Here is a 27,346-nt window from a genome sequence, read left to right on the forward strand (position 1 = left end):
TGCATGTAGTGTCTGTTATACTTTCGAAGGCCAGCTATTGCCACCAAGCTACACTATGGCGGGCCAATCACAATGTGATACACAATAGGCACCAAATTTCAATGAGATGCAATAATTATGTGCAATGCGTTGTTACAACAAATGTGTCATCAGCTCCACTCAAACATGACGAAGTGTCAGTAAAGAAAATTAGAATGCTGTTCAGTCATCCAAGAGACAACTTCGGGTAAGCAGCAACGATGTACGTTGCGTGCTTATCTGCGTGACTTCATGAACAACAGTTTGCTTGCATCCTTGAAATGAAGACATACATTGCCCATGGAGCCACAGAAACTATTAATTTGAGAATTGCAGTTTAACTGAACTGGATAGTCCATTCCATTTTCATGGTCTGTGACGAGACCATAGCAACGTGACATCATTGGACACACTGTTGCCAAGAAAGAAAGACTGGCCTCAAGAACAGTCATACCAACACCTTTCCAAACAAGGCTGTCGCTGAACTTGCCTTAAATTGGTTTCAGGAAACCCACATTTTCTCATATATTTTTTCAGAAATTAATGTGGGTTATAATAAGAAATACCAATATGCAAAACTGGATAATGGATTATCGTTTCTTCTTTTATTGTTAAAAAATTCATGCACCGAGACAGATAACCTGCTGTTCTAAGCTGCTCATAGGTTTACTCCCTAAATAGAGTTCCTCATATATTCTTTATGTTTGTACCCGTGAAGATTCGGGTTAGAATTGGTCCACAGAAACCATGCTTGTCGTAAGAGGCGACCAACAGGATCAGGTGGTCAGGCACGCCGACTTGACCGGTCATCGTTTCCAATTGCATAGATCGATGCTCGTGCTGTTGATCACTGGATTGTCTGGTCTAGGTTTGATTATTTACAGACCGCCCACATATAGCTGGAATATTGCAGAGTGTGGCGTAAAACTAAACTCACTCACTCTTTTATGTTTGTGCATTCCTTTCCCAGAAGCACATCTCGACTAGTTCTCGTTCACAGTACAGACTCACTGCATCATAGATGATACTGAGATGATACTGAGGACACAACACACTGTTACAAATCACCATTCATACATCACATGCTCACACATCAAAGGGGCGCAGGTGTAGCCTAGTGGTTAAAGCGTTCACTCGTCACACCGAAGACCCGGGTTCGATTCCCTACATGGGTATGTGTGAAGCCCATTTCTGGTGTACCCCGCCGTGATATTGCTTGAATATTGCTAAAACCAACTAAACTCACTCACTCACATATCAAAACTTTAAAAACAAACAAGAATATGAGCTTGGTGCCTATTTTATTATTTGTATTATCATACAGACAGTAGTTTCTAGGTCCTGTTGCATATCTGTGAGATGGTCACATTGATCAGCACAATGACAACATTCTATAGTACAGTGGTTTTGGGGAAGGTAGTTACATACGAAACATGGGCTACCTTCACTTACAAATTGCTGCTGCACTGCTGCCTCTGATTGACTAATCAGAATGCTGTTGCATGCTACGACTTCGTCTCAAAATGGTTGACGAGTCATGGTCTAAACTACAAAGCAAAAAAGCTTAACAAAAACAGTCTAAAAATAAGGTTGGATAAACTACACAACCTATCTAAAATTGTTGCAGCTGGTTTTGCTTGAGAGGTTAAATTGCACCACAAAAGTTCACACGCTTTATGTAGAAATACAAACGACGGACAAACGATTGTATTGCACAATAATCCATTGTTTTGACAAAATCAACGTTCATGACTAGTTGCTGCAGTTTTCTGCAGCTTAATTTAAACTTGATTGGCTAATTCATGTTACATTGAATTCCCTATACATCATAAATGATAAATTAGAACTTAGCACACACAGCTTGACAACCAGTATGGTATGAAATTCATAATGCACCAGTTGAATTGTTTACACACATCAAGTAAGGGAGACATTGCATATATTGCTAAAAACATCAAACTACATGTCCATATTCAAACTAACAAAATTCCCATCTTAACCCCAATTTTGAACACTTCTACAACAAAATCAGTTTCGATATTACAACTGAGACTTAAAGAAGAATTTCAGATATTTCTCAGGTCTGTTAAGAAATGTTTGAATATGTACACGTTAAGATGTTTCTTTCTTCGTAATGACTCCCTTCTAAATAATCAACACAATCCAAGAGTCATGTACACTTAAGTACCACTGCTTCCATGTAAATTGTACAAACCTATACCGACATTGCAGAGAAAACCTTCCACTATTTAAATGCTGCCTTATGTTCTGCAGGATTAACACTTAGGGGCATGATATGAACGCTGAATGGTAAATTTGGAAAACAAGGCCTCATCTTGTAGATTCAAATCATATGTGACCTTTCCACAGGAGAGATACAAAAGCTTCAGAATTCTTCATTCAAGAAGTAGCACTTATAGCATAAATTTATGAAATAAATAAACCTTTGTTCATAATGTCTTAAAAAAATCTCAGATCTTCACTTAATGAGATTCCAATACATCTTGTTTTAAAACTAACTTTGAAAACCAATTTGATAAAATGTTTTAACAATAAATCAAACATCCATTAACATGTTCATGCCCTATGCACAAAAATATAAAAATTTCACATTAAAATATATGAACCCAGAGTAATACCCTATATCAGTAAGGACAGGATGATATGATAAATGGATTTGTCATTGACAAAACAATTAGCAAACTAAAGCTGCTACACATAGCAAATAAATACCACAGGAAGGCGATATGTTTTCTGGCAATGCCAAAGTTTGTCAAGTTGGCGTTGTGGACACTTTTACAGATGGAACTCTGCAGAGAACACTCAACCACTGTCGAGTTGCACCGCGGCACTGTGCAAGAACCCAGTCAGTTCCACATGTACGTACACCAACATCTGCTACGCTCCCACACTGCCTGGTGTGATGTTCCACAGATATAATGTGTCCCTTTGTCCCCTTCCATAGTTGACGGAGCAAGCCCAGTCTCACACAAAACAAACACTGCTACTGCTAACACAACTCAGACGCAGGGAGACCCTCTCAACGGGCATGCCTCCTCGTTGCCATGACAACACAATGGACGCATCCTTGAAAGGACGTATCTTATATTTTTCTTGTTGAAAAAAACGTTTCATTACAAAAAATGTTTTTGTTCATTCATGATAGTATTGGCATCTGAGTGAATTCAGATGGCATCAGATCATCTATCTATCAGATTTTCATCTATACAGCGGATCAAACATACATGTTCTCTTGAACTACAGAGACAATTACATAGAGATTCATACCAATGTACACATCTCAATGGTTTCTACTGGTGCAGTTATTAGCTACAGCAGCGGGCTAAAACAGCACGAGACAGTTTATATATTATATATTTATTTATAAATGCATCAAAACAACCGTACACAAAACATACATTTAATAGAAACTGAGACGCTTTTCTATGTACAAATTGGACCCTGAATACTGGGGTTGAATCGATGAATATGTATATTTATTGCATGGACCTCGGAAACACCTATCACGTAGTTTCCAGCTGACAAACGATCATGTGACATGGAATAAATAAATAAATAACTTAGTATACAACAAAGAAATACACCTCAGCCTACTTGGGCCTCACCGAAACTGGTGCAGATTTTTTTACATAACTTCAAATACACTGTACATGAAATTAACAAGGATCTATACTGTTGAGATGATTGCTTCGAGTCTCAGTAAATATATACGTGGAATGGAAAAAAAAGATGTGGAATGGACTTCATAAGAAATATTAATTGAATTTTTATGAACCGATATCTTCATCATTTGGATGAAACTGTAACAAGATTCTTCCTATTGCTTAGAGAGAAAAGAAATGATTAAGATTTAGCACCATGGTGTTATTTTGTCCCTATTGGCTTAACACTCGAAGTAACCATCATTGGACTGAGATTTTTCCGTAATACGCAAAATTTGGTCATGGATTTCATAAAACGTGTATAAAACATAAATGATATATAAGATTCCACTCGCACATTATCATCTTGATCAAAATGACCAAAAAATACTTTGATGATCATAACAATACAAGGAGCACAATCTGACAAATACTGAAAATCAGAACACAATTTCAACAAAATCAACCACAAAAAAATAACTAAAAAAATTAATTTATCATGATTATCTACACTATAAATGTGAAAAATATTGCACATTATCTGAACCTCAATGCGATTCCACAAAAAAGTCTTTGTTTCCACAGAGCTCGTTAGACACTAACGAACTATACAATAAGATAGGTAGCAGGGAGGAGCAATGAAGTGACTAGTTCAATGGAATGATGAATATGGGCATAAAAGCCTCCCTTGGCTTCATACAAATATGAATTGAGAAATGATATGTCTCGAATGACCTACACGTCGCAATATGTATCAACTCCATAACTTATTTGTCATCAAAAACAACTTGCAAACGATAATAGTAAAGCGATTGATAAATAGATTAGCAATAGCCAAAACAAAATATGAAGCACATAGGATGGATTTTCAGTGGTTATAACGATTATGGTCTTGGACCATGTCTTTTTTTAAATCAGAGGTTAAAACCAGATACCTTTCGGTATATGATAAATAAATAAATATAAAAATTTGGCTAGGACTTAGAGTCTACAATACCTGATTTGTTAAGAGAAACAATAATTTAAATTGGGGTCAATATTAAATTAAATAATTTATATAATCAACAGCTGATGGAATGTTGAAAACAAAGCAAACATACAACTTAAATAGCAATAACAAACTAAAGATGTCGGTTGTTCTTTGGATTGCATCGAGCATGGCTATAGGACAACGACAATGACACTTCTGAGGTCATGATGACGAGAAAAGTAGTCCCGGCTCTGATGTATGAATCTATGAGAGCGAGCAAGGAGATCCACAATTGTGACATACATGGTTAACTCTTCGTACACGAACTTGCACTTTCACGGTTGTTGTTTCCGTTATCGTCTTGCCACTTATCCAAAGACCTGCGTCGGGCGTTCATGAAGAAGTTGGCTACTGTGCTCACTTCAAGTCCAAGTTGCTGTGCAATAGTAGCTTGCATCTCCTTCGACGGACGTTTTGTTTCCTTAAATATTGCATGAAGCGTACGGCGTTGAATATCTGTGAACACCAGTCGTGGTTTTTTTTGGAGGTCGATTTTCCTCTGGCGGCTTTTCTTGCTCTGCCTCTTTCCTCTTGCATGCTGTAAGAAAATTTCCAAAATCAAAATTAAGACATATCTTCACTGCCATGGAAGTCAGAAATAACATATGGAAACAACCCAGATACATATTGTTCAAGATGAGAATAAAAAAAGATCAAGGGAGATAACCAAGGGGGGAAGGGGGTGGGGGGAATTCATATATTTATCACTTCAGGACAGCTTTAGATTTAGTAAGAAATATTCTTATTACAGTCATAGTTAAAATGAAATATACCCTTGCTGTGGTACCTGCCTAAACTACATTTAATCCAGATATGTCCCGAGTGATTATTTCTCTATTAATTAGTTGATCTGAAGACATCTATTTACTAAGAGGCCACTTAATTACACAGTACCTCGAGCATGGAAAGGCTTCGTCTTTGCAAGTCCACCTTTCCATGACTGAAAATATAACAGGCTGAGAATAGCCTTAACAATTTCAATAATCAGATATTTGTGATCATAGCTTACGAAAAATGGCAAATTAATTTTTTATTCCTATTTGTTTTTTTCCCTTTGTTTTCACAAGGCATCACAAGAAATGTGCTTCTTGGAATTCTGTTACTTTGCAAGAGTTACCTCCCATGTGTGCACTTTGTCAGCTCAACTGTTTCTAGGATACAGGCACAATTTATAGCCATAGAAATTACAGAGGGAGTCTATCACCAATGAAATACACTGTATGAATAATACCGACCAGGTGTTATTTCTCAGTAGGGAAGATAAAACATGTCATAACAACTGGACTGGACTATATTTCTATAACATTACAGCATTAGCTGATACTTTGTTCATAAACGGTTAAGACTGATGGGTTCAAAATATTCAAAAAATATTTCTGAGACAAGAATTCTATTCTTTAGAACAAAGTTATAAATCCATCTTTCTAATTAGAAATTGAATCTTGCAAAGATGTTGAATTGATGGAGGATTACAGTAATGGTGATAGTAATTCCCAGTGTCATGGTTACCAGATATTACTTATTGTTACTACTAACACTGGGATCATTGTGCTGCTGTCACAGTACGGCAACACATATATTTCTATAAAACAGGCACACATGCCTCGTTACAAATTACTCTATCACATAAGAAACACAGCCTCGGTCACGTTAACAATTTATAATATCAGTAAAATTAAAATCTCTGTCTTTATAAAACAATTATACATTTACTAAGAGAATAAATATAGTTTAGATACTGATATTGATATTGTGAGCCTAAATTACCTTATTTTTTTAGGCCTACTCAGATCTGGTAGATATGACTTATAATGACACAATGAGCTTATTGACCATAACAATTCTAAGATGCATGCAAAATAGGAGGCAAAAGCATGAAAACGCGGCACTTCAGCAAAAATCAAGAACAGAAATCAAAAACAAAGTGCAGCTTCAATTAATCATCTAAAAAGTTCACAGAATTCACAAACTCCAAGTTAGCTTTGCATCAGTGAGAAAAAATACCATCATGCACAAAATTTGAGAGATGTTTTCAGGGTGGGTAGCAGGTAACAGCAGCTGCAGTGGCTGTTCCGGGGACCTCCCTACTCACCTTGCGAGAAGCGTGGCTGCTGGCCAGGACCTTGGCCGGGGTAAGTTTGGGTGTGATAGGGCTGTGAGGAGGCTGTACCTGTTGAAATAGAGGAGGACGTGTCTAAGAGCTCACTCCCAATGAGACGGGTGGTTAAAGGGCAGGACTTGCTCACCATTTCTTGGCTCATAATTTCCTTTCCATTTCCCCCAGTATTGAATTAAGCCTTATAATTTATTTCATTTCCAATATTAGAATTCTAAGTTTCAAACCATTAGTTCAAATTTTGATATTACCATCCATGAAATTTGGGATAGTGATGTAATGTTATATCACTGAACACGTTTTTGTTTGGTGAACAAGATAACAGGCAATATCACCAAAGAATACCACCCAAAACAACTGCAGTGAATTTTGTGAGTGATTGCGCTGAGACCAAGGAAAGATGAGCAGGCTATTTAACAAGCACACAAGCCAATAGGGGCACGATGCATGACACCACATGAGGAACCCGAGATGGATCACAATGTCAGATTTGAATCAATTTTCTCTAGTAAACACATTTTCCATTGCAGTTTTGTTCCACTCCGTTACCTGTTTATCAGAAATGGGATTATCATCAACGCAAAATAGTGATCAGCAAATCATGAAATAAATGCATTAAAATTAGGTATTGCAAAATGTCTATGGAACTTAAAATGTGCGACAAATTAAAATTCAAAAGTAACAATTTCAACAGTGAAAATGATCTCAGTGCTGAAAACATGAGCCTGTATTATAAGTATCCTGTATCATGCGTGTGGATGATGGTGAGGATGAAGAAAGAAGGAAGGAAGGAAGATGTGAGTCTTGTTAGGGATAGCATCTGAAATACACCTAATCACCACGAAAAGGACCATGCAACTGGCCTTATAGTGACATCAAAAAGTAAAGTCATTCAACATCAGCTTGGATTTGTTCAGCTAAATACTTTGCGAGATAGACCACGCACCCACATGTCTTCGCTTGTCAACAGTTTGTCAATGTCTGAACATTTCTCAAACAAAATTATTTACAAACTCGACAGCTGAAACATGAGAAAAGTTTCACAAAGATTTTTACATCTGGGTTAGTAATTCTGGAAAAATAAGTTAGATTTAATGGACGGATCATGTCAGTATTAGAGGATCATGGTGCAGGTAGAACTGTTTGACAACGGTACAAGAATCTGTATCAAAACTTCGCACTCATGAAATAAAATAAGCTGTTATCCATAAAGGTTGTCCGATACAGTTTACAGAGATTTCAATGATCATGTCCCTTTCATCCAGTTGATGATGCAACAAATCCTGACAGTTTTTCTTTGTTATTAATCAAATCAAAAGTTGATAATGTTTCAAAATGAAGGAACTTTTGTGTTTTCTTATCATCACTGAACAATTATTGTCAGTTGGAATAAGTAATAACAGAAGAGAAAATTTGAACATCATGACATGAAATTTAAACCATGTATTTTTAATGAGCAACATTTTCTATTTTAGGTACATAAACTACTTAAGTTTTGACATTTACAAAGCTGAGCATCTATGCATACCATACATCATTCATATGAAATATAAAGTGTACTTGGTAAATAATAATTGCAAATTTCATTTGGTGGTATCCTTATGCTAACTGCCAGCTCAATGGGTTCAACAGCAGTGACAAGGTTACTGACACTTTCAGCAGAAGTGTTGACAGGCTCAATAATTTACCCTTTGAATGCTAATAAAGATATATGGAAATATTATGATTTTGATAAACCATGCTACAGAATCTTGTCAGAAATGTATTGCTCCCTATTCCTTGTTTCTCAACAGGAAAACAAACACTGTCTATTGTTTGGCAGGACACTTAATAAAATGTAGCCTTACGTAGCAACGTCAGCTCTCAGGGAATTTTCTCACCGTAGGCGGACTTTAAACTCATCTTCATACATTTATGACAGGGTCGTCCTCATGGGTCCTAGCCTGCATTATCAATCAACTGCCTTATTTATAATGAAATAACTAGTATGTCACTTGAGCTTACAAAACACTGTCATTCCCTTATCTCAGTGCATTGAAAAAAGCATAATAAATGGGAAATTATTACATCTTTGACAATTTTTTATGTTCTTTTATCAGGTCAGGATCAGGAATATACCATGAAAGTTCATTTAATTTCAGTTGTATCTGCATGAGCAGTTTAATTTCTTGGTGTAAGGTAAATTATTCACTTCACCCAAACACCCAACTTAAGCTGGAAAGATTTCATCAACAAGGATGATGATGTCAGTCTAAGAATGAGTAACACCACGGATAACAAATCACTTGTTACAGCCAGGTTTCTTGTAAGCGTAGGCATGAGTGAGACACCGTTTACAGCAATGTGTATAGTTAGCCAAACGATTACATTTTTTCTGCTCCTTGAAAATAGTTTCCAAGTGCATCCCAGTACAATATTGTTATTCATCAACACAGATGTGTACCATTGACATCCATTTGATGCAATATCATGGCATGATCTCATCACCAGAAGTGTCTTGATAAACCATGACTTAGCCATTTAACCCTACCTCCCACTGATCCGACTTAAACTAAACCATCAAAGTGTTTCAAATCTAAAATCAAAGCCATCTAGACAGACCGGGAGACAAATAGACAACAAAGCTATCTGACATGTTCCTCAGCCTGCTCCTAGGACGCGAGTTTCGGTCGCTAGGACATGTTCCAACCGAGGAGGATGCCTTCTCATCCTGGTAACGCTGGCATCTTCTCCCATGAATTCATAACCATAGAAAGTTTTGCTATGAAATTGAGAAAATGTGCCGTGTGGGCCTAACTAATTAAAGTCGGCAATGTGAGAGCAAATAGCCACACCTGTTTGGAAGGACATAAAATTGTCATGTTCCTGATCTTTGTGTCGAGTGGAGTGAGAAAACAGCTGTATCTGCGTGGGAAGAAACTAGTTCCTTGTGAATGACATCTAAAACAGCTTTACTCACACTGTTTACACGGAGTATCATTAAGATAAACACACTTAGAGTCCATTGTACAAATATCTATCGCCACATGTTTACAGTCCAGCCTAAAAAACGTAATAACTGTTACTCACACCTTATTGAAATTGTTCCATGAAAATACGGGCATGATAACAGCCTTGATGATATTTTTTCGATGAAACTTTCAAACAATCATTAGCTCTGAAGATAATACACACAGACTAATCTCCAATGCATCAGCAAAAGCTTGACAAATTCACTGGAGTAATGTGATAAAATCTGCTGTTTTATTGATGGCAAACGCTGAGTTCCATTTACTACGCGGCATAGCCAAACGGGCGAGGAGACAGCAATTGCAGGCCAAACTCTTAACCAAAATAACTTGTCCACCCGTGTGCAAGGTTAAAAGAAAGCGATATATTGAAGTAAATAATTCACGCTTGGACAAAGAGACCAGATAGCAATGCCCCACACAGTAATTGCGTTGGGTCGTGGAGACAATAAAATAATATTCCTATTCAAACAGCCCTGTTAACGATATGCCTAGTCAGGTCTGTCTCTTGTAATTACATGAAAGAGGGGAAATCTTGGAAGGATGAACAAAATGGAGATGGGGGGAAAAAGTGGGCATTTTGTACGAGGTTAACGTAAGCTTGGCTATTAGCTGACGAGCTCCTGGCGAAATTGTACGGATCAAGTCCCGGTCACTCTGGTTAAATTTAACGTTGATTTTTTTCACTTCATTTCCTCGAGACAAAAACAGGTTCTCTGGGCTCTTACAAGCAACGACAAGCTCTTTTAATGAAGCAAGTTCCTTCAGTGCGCACACACAGCTGTCAGTCCTGAATGGACCGTTGTCATGGTAACAATTTCTGAAAGAAGCTCAACGGTAGGCAACATGGCTGCTCCCAGGAAGGCGAAACAATACTGGCCTTGACGGAACATGCAAAAATTGCCTCTTAAATGATGACATTTCAAGCAGTTATGACAGATTCCATGGAAAATAACCCACGTTATCATCACTGATGTAAAGTGCCTTTTTTCTTAATGGAAAAGAATTTTAAAAATTGGTATAAAAGATGTTTTTCAATAGCACAACTGGGAATTTCAAATTCATTATGACATGCCTAAACAAAACTAGGAAGAAGAAGAATGACTTAATCATCTTAACAAGAAGGCGCTACAAGCAAAATGTGTCCTGTGGCACCCTCCCTACCGAATATTTTTAAAACAATTCTCCGCGGAAGCATCTTAAATCTCGATATAGATTAACTGAAGATATTCTGCCATTCTAAAAGAAAGGCTAATGTTCAAAAGCATGCTTTAACAAAAGTAATATTAACCACAAAATAAAATACATTTCAAAGCTGTCTCAATAGTAGTTAATTGATATATTGTTAGATACAAGCAAGCCGCAAGAGTGAGTTCTTCAATGGACAACTGAAGCTGACTTGTTGTTACACAACACATGTATATCTGTCCAACCAAATAAACAAGGGGCACTTGCTATAACATCTCTGCAGCTGATTTATGACTCCAGCTATAATCTCGGTATGGACAAGACATATTTGCATCTTTGAAGCTGTTTCAATTTCATCAACAGACAGTAACCTTATGCAAGCAAAACTGCTTACGTGCCTTGCCATCATTAGCATTTCAGGATCACAAGACTGCCAGTTTCTCGACCAGAATATTAATAAACACATGGAAAAGACTTATTAGAAGTTAAAATGGCACTGAAATCATATATCAGCCTAATTATATACACAGCTGCCCATCGGTTGCTGATAAAATGAATCAACACACTTATCAATAGCCATGTCGCAGATGATGGTAGCAAATGGTTGTCATGCACAATTTCATCACAACATCATGCCTGCTTTTATAGATACCATACACACTACGATGATACTTGACTCTAGCAGCCTCCGTTTTCAAAGCTTATTTTAATATCTTTGAACTACGAGAATCTCAATTTGGTGCGCTGTACAAAACAATCTCAGCATTACAGATGTTGCAAGTCTATGTTAAGGTATGGGAGTCACGATCAACTCAGCAGTAACATTGCTTTGTACAACGGAACTGCGGTCTACATTTTTTTAAAGGCATTTTACCAAGATGCTTATTGGAAAGGGATGTGGCATCAGTGGTGATCAAAGGCAGTGTTCATCTTTGGAGATAGTATGTTCCATGGCACCAAGATGTTACGGGCTGGATTATGGACCTCATGCTAATTTTGAGAATCTCGGGTTACATTATTGGCCGAGTCAATCATATTCTCTCCATTGAAGGGGAAATTCCCATACAGCTCAATAGCGTCCCTGCCATGTGCGGTTTGTCAATAATCAGTGATTACAATCAGCCGAGTTAATCCTGGCCCAGAGATTCATGTCAATTGACAACCACAGTTCCAACAATGACGGCTTTTACATCACATCTAAACATATCACTTTGGTAAGTCGAATTTGGTAAGAAATGTGTGAATCATTGGCTGTCAGGTATCACAGCTGAGGTAAAAAAGTTATTAGTTTGGAGTTGAGCATGGGTCTGTGACTATTTGTTTATCTCTCATCGTTTAGCACTGGAGATCAATCTAGAAGTAGGATTAAGCTTAATTACGTTCAAGTTTTATGCGTTCGACATTCTCATCATTAATGATTAATACTTATTGTATTTTATCAGCGAGTTTAGAGGAGGGGCTCGGAACAATTAAACACTGGATCAATTTGCTCAGCTTCGAGCTGAGTGATCGGGTTTCTCTGCGCAAACTCTGGCCATACCAATGCAATTTACCGAGGGGTGGACTGCGTGACATGTGAGAGGTCTGTGTTGTGCTGGCAGCGCGTTGGGCCAGGGCTGAGGTCCAGGACGGGCTAAGCGATCTCGCCTCAAGCAGAGACTGCTAGAACAGCTGAGTATCTCCCAGGCTTAAGACAATAGCAAACAAGATCCCTCTCCCATCCTCTGTTTGTGCCTTTTCTTTCGGCCGATGGATTTATGGATTTTTCTCTCAACTCGGAGAGATCGGGGGAGATACTTAAGAACTTGTGCGATCAATAACTGATTTCATTCATCTAGAAGGAAAAACTTGCCGATTTTTGTTTGCTCTTTGCTGACTCTGTGCGACCTTGCAGGCAGTAAAAACAGAGGCTTTCATCCCAGAGCATGCGCGTGAATAGCATGACGAGGCACCTCCCGCGCCAGGTGACGAGTTCCCCTAGCATTACGTCAACCAGAATTGTTCCTTGGCTGCGGCCTGCTGCGATAACGGTCCGCTTCGTCAAATATGTGCTCTATAAATTCTCCTCAACAATTCTCAAGAGCAAAATCTTCAGCAAAGGAAAGAATTGTTGAAACACTTCAATGGAGAAAATGAAGTCTAAATCTGTCTCTTTTAATTTTGTTCCGTTACCTTCTTGTCAACACCGTTTCTATTGTGTTACTGTGTTAAGTCACTCACTTCAAGCATCAGAGGCATAAATAAACTTCACCCATGGCCAATAGTTTAGCTCCATCGCCAACTACACAGCATGCAAGACTGGACAATGGATGAAAATTAGAAATGAGCCCCACACTCTAAGCCATTCTCTTTGTCTGCTTGCTGTGTCAATGTTTAAAGAGAACTGGTTTCTATTTTGTATCTATGTTGCCGATGATAATCACCATTTTCTCCAGCTTACGTTAGCATGAATAAAACACGACAAACACCTTGCAAACGCACAAGCCATGAAGCAGTGAATAGATACTTGAACTAAAAAAATATCACTGGTTAACAAAATAAGACTACAATGATTGCCACCAGCTACAAAGGTTTGTCTTCAGCTAACCATCAGCTCTCAAAGATAAATTACAACACATGCTCTCATCAATATGCTGCACCAGACACCATATTTGTCTGAAGACTATTTATAGCTTCATTAAATTCAAAACATTCTTGCAATAAAGAACCCAACAATATTAATAAGCCTGTTTATATATCCAAAACCTTTCAAAAACTAACACTTAAAGTACGAGGAAACATAGCTGATAGAATCAATATCCAGTCTTATTTTACAATAAATGATGAGACTCGTACATTGTGTAATATTCATCGTGCAAGTCACAAGGCACTGGGAAGAGATGCTGCATAAGAACATCCCGGACATGATATACTCAAGCAAACAGACATATAAATGCATCTTGGGTGTGGCTAGTATTGCTGCTACTATTAGGGCTTCCATAATGGCACGTAACAAGCCATATGCCCAACTCGTAATTAAATCATTTTGCTTAGTCCCAGCATGCCTGTGACATTTTTATAAATGCCGATGTTCAAGTTAATTTACTTTAGGTATATAGTTTTTTGAATTTGTGAATAAATCAGCTCTACGTTTCAGGGTTTATATTCTCAATATTTCATGACAGGAGTTCTTATTGTGTGATGTTTGATGAACTACCACAGAACATAACCATCTATGTCTTGCAGCAAAGAATGAGGCCAGATATTGTGTGTGTCGAAAAATTCTAAACATCTAAACAAATGTAACTTCATAATTCCCTTATAAAAATGTATTTCACAGAATTCATTAAATCATTTCCGTAACTGCCATCCCCTGGGGCTTGTTGGAAAATCAATGCACTGAAATGCCCCACACAACGAAAAGTCAAACCAAGAAGGTCACACCCATGCACATACTTCTCAAAAGGCAACAAGTTGTCATAGTAAAGGCCCTTTTATCAATCTTGATTTCATTTTAACTAGTGTTGCATTTATTGGAATATTGACAACATAATTTGATACATGCCTGGCCGACTGCTCAAGGGAACGTCCGGCCTCCAATCTTCAAAATGATTCTTTCTCACATCAATCACCGAGAATGGTTCCTGCCAATGCACTTTGGACAGACAAATAACTGTATTTACGCTCTTTCAGACAATTGTTACAAATGTGATTATAAATAGACCAACTCACAATGTGGCTGAGTGTTTACATTCAAATGTTATCAACATATTTTTAATAAAAATATTTCAGCACTGTGTTGTACTATAAATGAATTTAAGTTTTTCCCTTTATTCAACATTATACTATTTTATAAGTTTTTCGAATAAACAAACCACATACTTCTCTCCTAAAATGTTACAACAACCACACAGACAAACAAAAGAAACAGCTCAAAATATTCTAACGACCCCATTTGGGGTCTGTCCATCAGGATTTTGCTGTGCAACCACATGGTGGTAGACCTTTGTAAGGTATATTTCCCAAAAGAGACCAGTTTAAAGTGGTTACATTTACTTCAGCTCTTTCAAAATTTAATGATGTGTCACATCAGCTACCATCAAGTAAATTTGCCAGGGGAATAGCATCGGTTCTCTCAGCATTCTTTCATGTGCAAGCTGTAAACCAAAAAGCATTTCAGTATATTTGACAAGGGGCTGCAATGTATGTCAACGAAACCGCTATGTCAAGCAATAGTTAAATAACCAATGAAGAACGTCGTATTGCTGCAATAAATGGATGAAATCAGCATACAGCCTGTCCCAGCAAATCTCTTGGCATAAAACATTTTTCTTGAGTACTGCTAGGCACCAACCGAATCATCAGTGGAGTGGAAAGGCGAAGTGCATGAGCTTGCATTGTTTCTAACACTTGAATGGTCTCAGTTGGCACACGGAGCCAGGCAGGGATGCTTAATCTCGTCATTACTGCAAGAGGCAAGTTTCTGCCATCCGTCTCTTCAAACCGGTTCCTGGCTAGGATGCATTTTCGTACGCCTCATAAAGCTGTGCATTTATCTTAGACCAGCCTTCCTTTACCGGGGTGTGATTTAAAGGCTGGGAGACATATTAGCTGGAAGACGACCTTCGATGGGGAAACTGGCTAGAGAATGGTGAACAGCCAGCACAAACGAAGGCTTATTCAGGTCGTTGCTTACAAAGCTTCTTTCTTGCTATGGAAACGGGTGAAACAATACTTGGCTATGGAGCCAGGGTTATTATAAACAACATGGCAAGTTTTTCTCTGAACAGGGTCATGAACAGGAAAAGGGTCGAGAAGCACATGAGACATAGTAATTGCTCCATGGTTGAAAATGTTCAACCTTAGATATGGTATGTCCTTCTGTATTTTCCCAGGCATCACTGCGCCTTTCAGAGTTTATTTGCGAAGAGAAAGCTAATTCAACGAAGTCTTCAGAACGCACAACCACTAATGCATGTTCCCGTCCAATTTTCCTGCAAAATGAAAGGCCTATGCTGGCTTAAGGACGCATTGACATGGTGTGTTATTGCTGTGTTTAAATGCTTCAAGTACTCTCCGTATTCAGCCATATTTGCTTTGATTGTGAATAGAACATCGCCTATTACTCTCATCACAAGATTCGTTAGTAATCATGAACCATCACTATCCAAAATAACATTAAAGGGAGATACAAAAACTTCACTTTCATTCTCTTTATAAACCCCAACCAAAGGAATCTTTCTCTTCTCGAGAGGTACAAAGCAATTAATTATCTTTGTAAAATGAAGAAAATGAACATTTAACCTGAATTAAACCTTGTGAATTTAGTACCAACATCAATTTTCACTAGTGTCAAGGCAATTGATCACAAATAATGCCAAAGAACCTGGGAATCAAACCCAGGAAATGTGAACTTTACCAACACAGACTGTGAGGTATTAAGCCTTAGATAACTGCAGAAAGGAAACTTCAGATCTACATATTTAGACCAGCTTTTAGCAATATTCCAGCAATATCACGGCGGGGGAAACCTGAAATGGTCTTCACACATTGTACCCAAGTGGGGAATCGAACCTGGGCCTTCGTGTGATGAGCGAACGCTTGAACCACTAGGCTACCCTACCACCCCAGGTAAACCAGAAATGGGCTTCACAGTGTGTAGATGTACAGAGCAGCTGTGGTGTTAGGGGGATCTTTAGAACGCATGAACAACACAGGCTACCTGACCAGTGTTATCTCCTGTCACCGGCTGACGATATCTTGTCCACTTCCTTCAACACTGGGTAAAAAATCTCTGTCTGAGCCACCATAAAGCGATCACGCTGAATACAAACTCACAGTAATTCCTTTCAAGTGGCAAGTTTTGCAATAGGAAAGCTACAGAATGACTAAGACACTGCCCTGATCTGCAGGTCTGCTTTGAAAGACTTAAACATTCCTACCTTGCAATGAAAGTTTTGTTTTAAGTTGATTCAAAATACCTTTCATCTTGAGCACAGAGAACAAAATACCACCCATAAACCTGTTTCTATTTTCATTATTAATACATTGGGACTCTACTTCACAATGAATCAACATCTGACAAATCTGCTATACAACTTAATATTTAATCTTATGTTATAACCGCTAAGGGGAATATCTTGTCCAAAAGCTCGACTACAAGAGAAAACACCTTGATCTGAATAGAGGAATTCATTCAGGTACAAAGGCTTTTGGTAGTAGCACTGGTTTCCTGCAAGTCTTGTTTAATAAATATGCTTGGCTGTTTCCACATATGGTTCTAAGTTGAGTAACACAAATAGGAGGGTGGATGGTATTTGCCAGGGCTTGTTAAAAGCAGCTTGAAATAGCCCCATTAAGTAAACATGGACTGCATGGACAAAAGGACAGACGGTCTAATTCCCAACATTCGCCTCGTTAGAGGATAATGAGGAATGAGACAGAACTTTGTCAAGCCTGTCTAATGAAGTGGGATAAAATAAACATGTGAGGGGAATTTGAGAATTTAATCTTGAATTTTTCAGGGTTATATTTGAGTAGTAACTTGACTTGAGGTTTTCCGTTGCAAGAGAAAGGGTCAGATTTTGTGTCCTCCAATGGCTACAAGCCCACATTTCCGAGGGTTTAATCAGAAATGTAACTTGTGAGTTATAGCAGGCAAAAACTGGTTTGACAAGAAACACTGTGACAAGCAAAAACCAGAGACACCAAGTCAAAATCTAACTTTTCCACCTAAGTAATATTCCCTTTCCCTGTCAATCAAAACTTTACTCCGAAAAAAATAATAACAGCTTTTTCAACCTTGTGTAGAAATATATAAATCAAAGATATCCAATATACTCAAAGTTGTTATATTTAGGAGAAAGTCTGTAGGAAAAGAAATAAATCTGATCGTCTAACTGTGTGATTTACATCAGGCAATAAATCCATTGGCAATTTCTGTGTCCGAGACACTTTCAATGGGATCACACTGACTATAACGAAGAGAATTAGGCTTCAAATATACTTGAGTGCCGCCTCAGCTTTAGTGCCATCGCCAACCGAAATGCTACATATTTTGACAATCAAGCATGGTAATAAAGGTCCCCTAATTCAATATTCGCCTCCATAATAACGCTGGCGCGTCGACAAAGCCAAAACATGGCGCCCCCTACCCAAGGTCCCGACCTGGCCCCTCTCATTGAGAAACTACAGCAAAATTCCATTTGAGAAAATTTCTGTGAATGTCGGTGTTTCATACACTCCCTCTTGCACAGTGGCCATCAATTCATTTGAGTACGATGCGGCATCCCCCTCTCATAGATAAGTCATAATTTAGGGCTGACCCTCTGATGGCATCGTCACCTCGGGGACAGAGTTTTTCACTTACAAGGTTAGCTGCCCCAAAATAACACCCTGTTACCGTCTTTTTCTTGATGTTGTTTGGATATCACTCATCACGAGCTGTCCAGTGTGATTAATGAGTGAATGTATTTGCACATATTACTTGTCCCCAAGGGGCTGTAAAACGGATCTCACCACATACATCGGACTCTCTTGGAGAAATTGAGGAAAATGCTAAAAAGTTCTATGTGCTTTTTAAGATGAAGGGAATTTGTAAATCAAGCAGAAAGTCGGCAATAGAAATGGCTTGAAAGCTTTACGAACGATGAATAAGGCTTGCGAAAACTGCTGCTGACATTTTCATACAAGTGAAGGACAATAACATTTACATGACCACGGCGACCAAGACTTTACGTGACCACCACGACTATACATTTATACAGGCTGGCTAACCCACATTCTCTCCAACCATCAACTTGAATGCCAGACCCAAGCTACTTTGCAATTTTCAATACGAGCCTGTGTATCTTAGAAAATTGTAAAAATGCTCTAAAAAGAAATGTCCGACTTTAATGGGAAAAGAAACTCAAACATTATAATTACACTACATGTGGTCCCTTTTAAAAATAGTTTAAGAACGAAGAACTAAAAGAAAGGCTTTTTGGTAAAAATTCAGCCCTTTCTGCTAAGGTGTCAAATGCGTTCATTCCTAATTTCTATTAATACTTCAAATTTAACACTTTATGGTAAATTGTTGAAAAAGACCACCAAAGCTTTTCTGTCATTGTCAATACCCTTAGCAGCCTCTAAAACAAACCAGCATCTTGCACTAACAGCCTGCTCCGTGCTGCCTAATGGCTTCTGGAGAACAAACCAACAAACCATGACATCTCATCTATCCAACTATGTAGCTCTCCATATCAAATTCACTGTTTGAAACGCTATGCGAGTTCTCATCTCGTTCACTGGCTTTGTGCCTGAGTCGGGACCTGGCTGAGACAATGATGGTGAGTCTAACGGCAGGTAGCCTCGCACCGAGACAACAGGGCTTAATGATGACATTCTGCGTCACTAACCCTGGCATCGGGCTCTCTGTTTACAATAGACTATCTTGTGGGATTTGCTTAATTACTTGCAGCGATGTCCGTAAGTATCATCCACCATGCTGTCATGTGTGGCTGCACCTTCATTTTGAGTGGGAAAGCAAATACACAAGTTTGAGAATGTGTACGGCTTTCAATTCCTTATGATAAGTTCCTTTGAAGTAGTGGCCATTCAGAACATAGTTCGACAATAATACTTCGGTTTGGTTGTCTGCAGGAGGAACTTCAGTTTCATCAAACAGCTACAAATATTTCTCACCAATGTCACATGACTGTGTTGACAAATGTGGTCCTTGCATCTTGTCGAGATTTTTACATGGAATAAATAGGACCATAAATATTGCTTGTGCAACCTCTCGAAATACTAGCACTTGATAATGCATAATATCACGCTACGATAGGAAAGAAAGATGATAAAATGCTGGTTGGAAAGAAGTATCTAACGTAAGCTAACGCGTCTTGTCTAGAACGGAAACAAACAGAAGCTCGGCGGCAAAGTGTTATAACATCCCCATATACTCAAACTGATCTGGCAGGGAGAATTCTTGATGACTGTGGAAAATGCCAGATATTCTCTCGATGCATATTACATTGTATAATGTGCTTCAAGCACACACGTTGTGCGGAAACGGACCGCAAGAGTTCGGGCCCAACAGACGCCATGGTTCCTTTACACTTGCTTACATTAGCCACAAAATTCTGTTTACTCTCCGAACAAACATTTTTCTTTTGCCGGATTCGGTCTAAAGCCCTCTTCATTAAATGGCACTGTGAAAATAACACACTCTAATCCCTTGCTGTATGCTTACTGCTAACAGATAATCATGCCAGTTTAGAACACTTCACACTACTAAGGCGTTTTCATTCAAAACGAAACGATGTAATATTCGGCTGACCAGTGCGATGAAATTTTCAATATTGCGATGAGCGATTACAAATTCATCATTGCGTCTTAAAGTCTAACTTGTAGTTTTCCAGAAAAGTAGAGAACAAAACCTCTAAATTAAAATAAGGAACTTTTTCTTCTTTTCTAGGCATTGCAATTTCACATGTAATCCTGTTTCCAGCACCTAAATCACATGTTCTGTTTGTTCAATTTCATGGTATTACGTGGAATTCCTAAGATGCGACAAAAAATGACAATAGCTCCACTCTTATCTTCAGGAATAAAGAGAATTTTCATGAAGAAAATCATTTCTGAACTTTTTTTTATGCTCCAAAATTGATTTTTAAACAGTGGGAAGGGATAGTTGACTTTGTTCCCTAATGGATATATGTGCAGAAACCAAGTGACAATAAACCTACCCCATCAAGTGCTCATTGAAAACTTAATACTGTCACATAAACAGTAATTAATTTAGATTCACTTATCTTCAATCACAAAGACAAAATGGAGCATCTGTAAAAACTGTTGTGCATCTATCAAGAAACTTGACAAGTTAAATCACGTACATGAACTTGCATGAAAATGCAGTTGGACACACTCCATAAATTCAACTTAAGGAGACGAATTCAGAAGATACTAAACTTTACTGGTACTTCTTGAAAATGCCAAAGAACCGTTGCTGTCAAAAAATGAAACAGCTTGGAGAGGATATCAGTAACAGTAGACACAAACTTGACAAATAACCTCCTATCAATTAACTAAAGACTGTGAGAAAAATTTACAACAAAGAAATGAAATACTATAAGATGACTATAAACGCCGAGAATAACAGGTATGGGATGTTGAACTACTTTATGATTTTTTTAAAGAGACAATACAACATAATATATGGATTCTGTTAGAGCTCACTTACCTGATCAATTGAACGTAAAAAATTGACATTATCTAGAGTTTAGAATGAACAACAAATGCTTATGATGCAACATTTATCAATGCAGCAGATATCACAGGATGCCATGTCCACTCAAACTCATCAAACTGTAACAACAATCATTCTAGGCAATCAGACAAGTTAAATACAAAAAGTTTTTCATCATTTACAAACCAAACCCACTATTTGCAATCCATAAGATAGGGTTTAGTGCAGACAGCCCCCATTCTATCCTGGATTAAAGGATTGTTGGCCAGAGCATATTCAAATCATTACATATGCAGGTATTTCTAAAATTCAAATGAGATATTCATATTAATATTAGCACATACTGCATTTCACATTGTAGGCCACACGGAGATTAAAATTCATGTTATCTCAGTAGCATATTTCCCATTCTCATCATACAGCTCCCAAGAGAAGCACCCCCCCACCCCAAAGAATAAATAATTGAAAGCATCAAATATTAAAAGATGGTTTAAACCTTCAGACTCTTGTTTCGCGTCAGTCCTGTCACAGTTCAGAGCATTTCCAGTCTGGTATGAAAGGTCCTAGGTGTACCTGTATTATACGAGGCTTTGAATAATTAAATAGTGTTTAACATTTTGACATGTGGTCCAAATACTATTTGGGTCTGTGACATCGAAGAGAGGCCCATTTCAAATTTACACTTTATCATCGCCTTCCCCTATGCTTATATCGTCATGGTGATGATTAATTTATATAAAGGTATGTTGTGGATAAAAATATTTGTACAGGTTATGCCGTCACAGTTGCTATGGTAATCTTAATCCTAAACTTTTGGATTTCACACATGAGGAGGATTTCGACAAGAAGAATAATGCAGATCAAAATATATGTATGGGTTATTCTACAACTGTTGAGCTAGTACCTGTAATCAATAAAATTTACGATTTCACAGGTGATGAAGATTTCATCAATAAGGAATGTTATGAATCAAAATATTAGCATAGGTCATTCTGTCAGGGTTACTATGGCAACACAATCAAAAGGAGGCAATGAAAAATTCATCAACAGATCTGTTGCAAATTATCAAAATATTCAAGGTTGGACTTTGACATGCAAAAGCAATGGCAACCTATCAAATTTTGGACTTGCTAGGATTTGTACCCTACTTCTCCCTGGCTGTACATCACCTGTCCAGTTCCAACATCACGCAATTAACGACAATTGTCTCATGTTGACACAGTCTCGTCAGTAGCCGAGAGTTAATGACGATGCCCTTTGTCTGTAGGACTAATATATTTATCAAAACTGGATCTCTCTGGACTAGATGAGGTAGGGTCCCTCTAGCCCCTCGGGCTGACAAACACTAGCTTGGTGACGACAGGTGAACAACACCATGCTACACATTCAAAGAATGAGGCTCTACAGGGGTGGATGTACACATTCATATTCCAGTTAGAATCACACACCTATTTCAAATGGTTTGTGTGCTTCCTATTATACATACAAGTTTTCCTTTCACAATAAAGATAAGATATTTTAACAAGGAAATTACTGCAACAAAAGGCTTAAACAAAGGGAAAGATATCCCTCCCTGTTGAGTATTTTGTGTGCAATAGCGTTAAGTGTAATTTACGACTTGGTGTATGAAACTGCAGGGAATTTCACATCTGGGTTGGGGTTATGAAGTACTGTTCTCTCAGAATGGGGCAATAGTCAATAGACAATAGTAAGACAGTCATAAATTATTCACGTCTAAAAACAACTCTGGAATAACACTTAAAACTTTTATCACTGACCTTCAAAACAAGAAATCACAAAACATTACCCACAAAAAATGGCCTATTAACCTTAACTATAATCACTTACATTTTGATATTTTTATCTCGATGGTTTCAAGAGCAGAAATTCTGCAAATAACTTGACAAAATAGATACAGTTAAAACCCAAAACTCATCTGTATTGTTAACAAATTGGGATGTCAAATACATACTGACATTACTTATATTCAAAAACTGCAATAAATATGTCCATTTTGGTATTTTTCATTTTCATATGCAGTATTTCCTATTGGGATCTTGGCTTACATTATACCTAGTAGCAAACATACCTTTCCAAAGTAATGAGGCTTTAATTGAATGACCTCAGTAAGTACATATTAAACTGACCACACCGGAGGTAATAAAATATTCAATATGGGCCCTGTTCTACCTTAACAAAGGGAGTCCCTTGATAGCCTCACAATGGCCATTATTTGAAGCTTTGAGAGATAACAGGGAAGGTTTTATCCAATAACGTTTATATTATATCTAATATTCTGCTTTCATTTAGAGACTTTTTTCACATTCCATATGCATTTAATTATGCAACATAAACATGCAATTCAATTCTTGTATTATCGGGGGTAATTGTATAAATTTGGATTATGGGAAAGGTGCTGCAATGTATTAGCTGCTAAATTCGAGGGAATACCAAGGAATTGATTGTGTCAGATCTCTCATATTATTCAATAAAACATGGGATAAAATTTAGAATTTTCATTTGAAGTTGACAAAGAACCCACGCCTGCACTGATGCTTCGTGAATTACTTCAGCAAAATAGTCATATAGAGCAGACTTGGACTTTGATACCATAAAACATGTTCAGGAAATGAAATCCCACAAAAAAAAAACAGAAATAAACAACACAATATAAGTATGTTCATGGCTGATTTTGATACAAAATTGTGCTATTAAATGGCATATAATTTTATGACTTTCTTTGGAATTTTCAAAATCCCGTTTTAGATAAATACACCAGTGGCCACAGCAGGGGGTGTGAAGGGGAACACGATTCAAGTACTTTTACATACCAAAGAGGTCATAAGGCAAACGTATACACAAAACTACAAGCTTCTTCGATTCAAACACTGAATAGCCAATAAATAGACAATTTGACACATTTTTTCTCTGTCCAGCCAAACAAGCAAGTGTTGGTATGAAATTAGCACCTGTATGGGGCAACTGACACAAGAAATTAGCGAGACCCTCGGTAAAAGTCAGCTCCTCTCACAGAAAGCTATTCCTGTGCTCATTTCAGGCAGCCAGACCTCCTTCTTGGGTCAGAACCAGCTGATAACGGACTCGGGGAAGGAAATTAACTCAACGCTCACATTGCCAAAAATTACATCTGTAGGCTGTAGGCTGTAGTGGTAGGGTGAGGTGGCATGCATAATTAATAAGTCAGGAGTAAGGCCTGACTCGACCCAACGCTGGGACCATACCACTGCACGGCACCATCCTCTCCGGGCTGGCCCAACAAAGAACATGCTTGATGCTATACAATTCTCGCCTTAGTCATGCTATGTTCTCAACCCAACGAAAGCTGCTATAAGAAAATAAATTACTCAATCATCCCCTTGAGCCTGGTAATATGAATTGGCGAGGTGATTTCGCGCCATCTTTGTTTTACCCCATGTGCAGGCTTGCGATGCTTTCCACGAGGATAAATGTTCCGGGTTTTAAACCGTGAGCTTAATCCCTCATCAATTCTCAGCCACGTTTAACATCGTTATAACAATTCCTGTTCACGATCTTTCTCGGGGCTGAGCAGGTTTAGTTTAAGTCAAAAGGTTTTTCGTCTAATTGATTTTCGGTACATTAAGAAAGACACTTGAATATTCTACATACAAAGGTCTACTAGCCATGAAAAACTATCATCATCCAACACTCACATCATCAATATATCTTGTTTAACAGAGCATTATCCTTACTGACTGTATCACTATCCCACTTGAATCACTATCGCCTATTGACTATCATTATCCCTTATTCACTGTATTACCTTCTCCTATTGACAACAGCTACTCACATCTACTCAAAAGCTTACCTACCATTTATAATACACCCCAAATACATTACATAACTCCCTGCACCATACCCATCCTCACTATTAACCTGATAATGAGCTAAACAGTATCCTCCTTACTATTAACCTAATGATGCCTTACACAGTACCCATCCTCATTATTAACCTTTAAACACCCTACAATGTACCACTCCTGACTATATACTTATAACACCTCCCATTATACCACTCCTGACTATAACCTTATAACACCCTACACTATACCACTCCTGACTATAACCTTATAATGCCCATAACTATACCACTCCTGACTATAACCTATAACCTGACTATAACACCCTACACTATACCACTCCTGACTATAACCTTATAATGCCCCTAACTATACCACTCCTGACTATAACCTTATAACACCCTACACTATACCACTCCTGACTATAACCTTATCATCCCTACACCACTCCTGACTATAACCTTATAACGCCCTACACTATACCACTCCTGACTATAACCTTATAACGCCCTACACTATACCACTCCTGACTATAACCTTATAACACCCTACACTAAACCACTCCTGACTATAACCTTATAATGCCCTACACTATACCACTCCTGACTATAACCTTATAATGCCCTGCACTATACCACTCCTGACTATAACCTTATAACGCCCTACACTATACCACTCCAGACTATAACCTTATAACGCCCTACACTAACACACATGTACATTATTCCAAGTAACACCCAAACTATACAAATTCATTGTAACTAATGACAACACTGACCAAATTTCCAATGTGATATTAATAATAGTGACAAGTGGCCGATATTCATGGCATATCTCCATGTTCCTTGAAGTCCCAAGCTGAAAGCCAGCCTGATCTTTCACACTGTGTAGAGACAATTGATGCTGATCGGTGGTGTTCATCAGTTAGCGAGTCTGTCGACATCTGCTCACTTGAACATAATACGAAATCACATCAATTCAAAGCTAGATCAATAATGATCAACTGGTGAAATACGAGCACTTCAGATTTATGTAAACTGTTCTGTACATTCCTTCAGCCATAATGCTTCACATATCTCACCTAACACATCTCCCAAATCATGAAAACACTGTCAGACAAAAAACAGCAAACCAATTCAAGACGATAACCTTTTTACATAAAGAAATAACCAAGATTTGAAAGAAGACAAGAAGCCTGTCTAATGTCCACATATTTCAAAATAAAAGAACACACAATACAAGACTATGCTCTTGCAAAATGGAATTGAAGAGTGACCTTATTTGGAGTCAAATATGCTACGGAAGTAAGAACACCCGCTTCTTTCATACAATCACAGTTTATTTGTCAGGAAATTGTAATATGAAAGAATCTAATGTTCTTTCACTTCTTCCGAGTAGTATACAATGACCTATTTTGATCTGATTTGTCCTGGTCAAACCAATCGAAGTGAGTATGATTCAAAGAAATTAGATTTCTACAAATATCTGTATTTACATGGAAACGAGGTAGAAAATGAACGTCCCTCAATTAGCATTGTCTAGACAGAGGACGACAATCTACATTCCTGGTCAATAACAAATATTGTCGGATAACTTAACTATTCATGGCAATCACACTGGGGGAGGCATGAAGACCTATATATATAAAATAATCTTCTCCACCAGGTTATCTAAGTCGTTAATAACTTATTTCAAAACTAAATGTCAAATACATATTTAAGAAGGTTTTTCTTCCCTGGTAAGTCGACTTGACATTATAGGAGAAGATAAAGGTACATGGATAAAAAATGCCAAATTGAAGGACAAAATGGGCAAACTAGTTGCAAGCTTTGTATAAGTGGAGAAACAAAATATGTAACATTTCAATTACATTTGTTAAAATAGGAAGTCATGTGCATCTTGTTACAGGTTAATGGCAGTTTCATAATATTGTACAACACATCTAGGAATTGTAAAAAATGATAACTCAAACATTGTTTAACTCAAAATATGTAAAAAAAAGTACATATTGTATATCTAAGATGGAAGGAAGGTAACTTGGCACTACAACTATTGCGTTACAAAGATTGCCTTGCTGTAGGTCTAGATGCATAGGTATGAACCTCGCACAATACAAACTCCACGAATGTGGCAAATCACATTAGTTGTTAATTTCATTAGAGCAAGCAAACTCATAACAGTCAGGTCAAAGGGAAGCATTCTGTCAAATATGTTGTTATTTCAGTTAAAATGGGTGGCAGGGGTGAATATATAATATATTGCACAGTAATATGGC

At 37.8% G+C, this 27,346-nt stretch overlaps 1 protein-coding gene across 2 annotated transcripts in view; it reads right to left on the bottom strand.

Annotated features, from left to right (window-relative positions):
• Positions 1–1,302: 1,302 nt before the first annotated feature.
• Positions 1,303–27,346, bottom strand: part of LOC124286774 (hepatocyte nuclear factor 6-like) — a 36,881-nt gene continuing 10,837 nt past the window's right edge. Inside the window, exons 3-4 of one of the 2 annotated variants that reach the window (XM_046723208.1) lie at positions 6,803–6,880; positions 1,303–5,248 (exon numbers count right to left, since the gene is read on the bottom strand). In XM_046723208.1, the coding sequence (XP_046579164.1) occupies positions 4,958–5,248; positions 6,803–6,880 (369 nt within the window). In that variant the 3' untranslated portion in view covers positions 1,303–4,957. The remainder of the gene's footprint in view (positions 5,249–6,802; positions 6,881–27,346) is intronic. The other variant, XM_046723207.1, reaches the window with a different exon arrangement.

The sequence above is a fragment of the Haliotis rubra genome, unplaced genomic scaffold (assembly GCF_003918875.1).
Source record: "Haliotis rubra isolate DU_JTF1 unplaced genomic scaffold, ASM391887v1 Scf390, whole genome shotgun sequence".
Lineage (NCBI taxonomy): Eukaryota > Metazoa > Mollusca > Gastropoda > Lepetellida > Haliotidae > Haliotis > Haliotis rubra.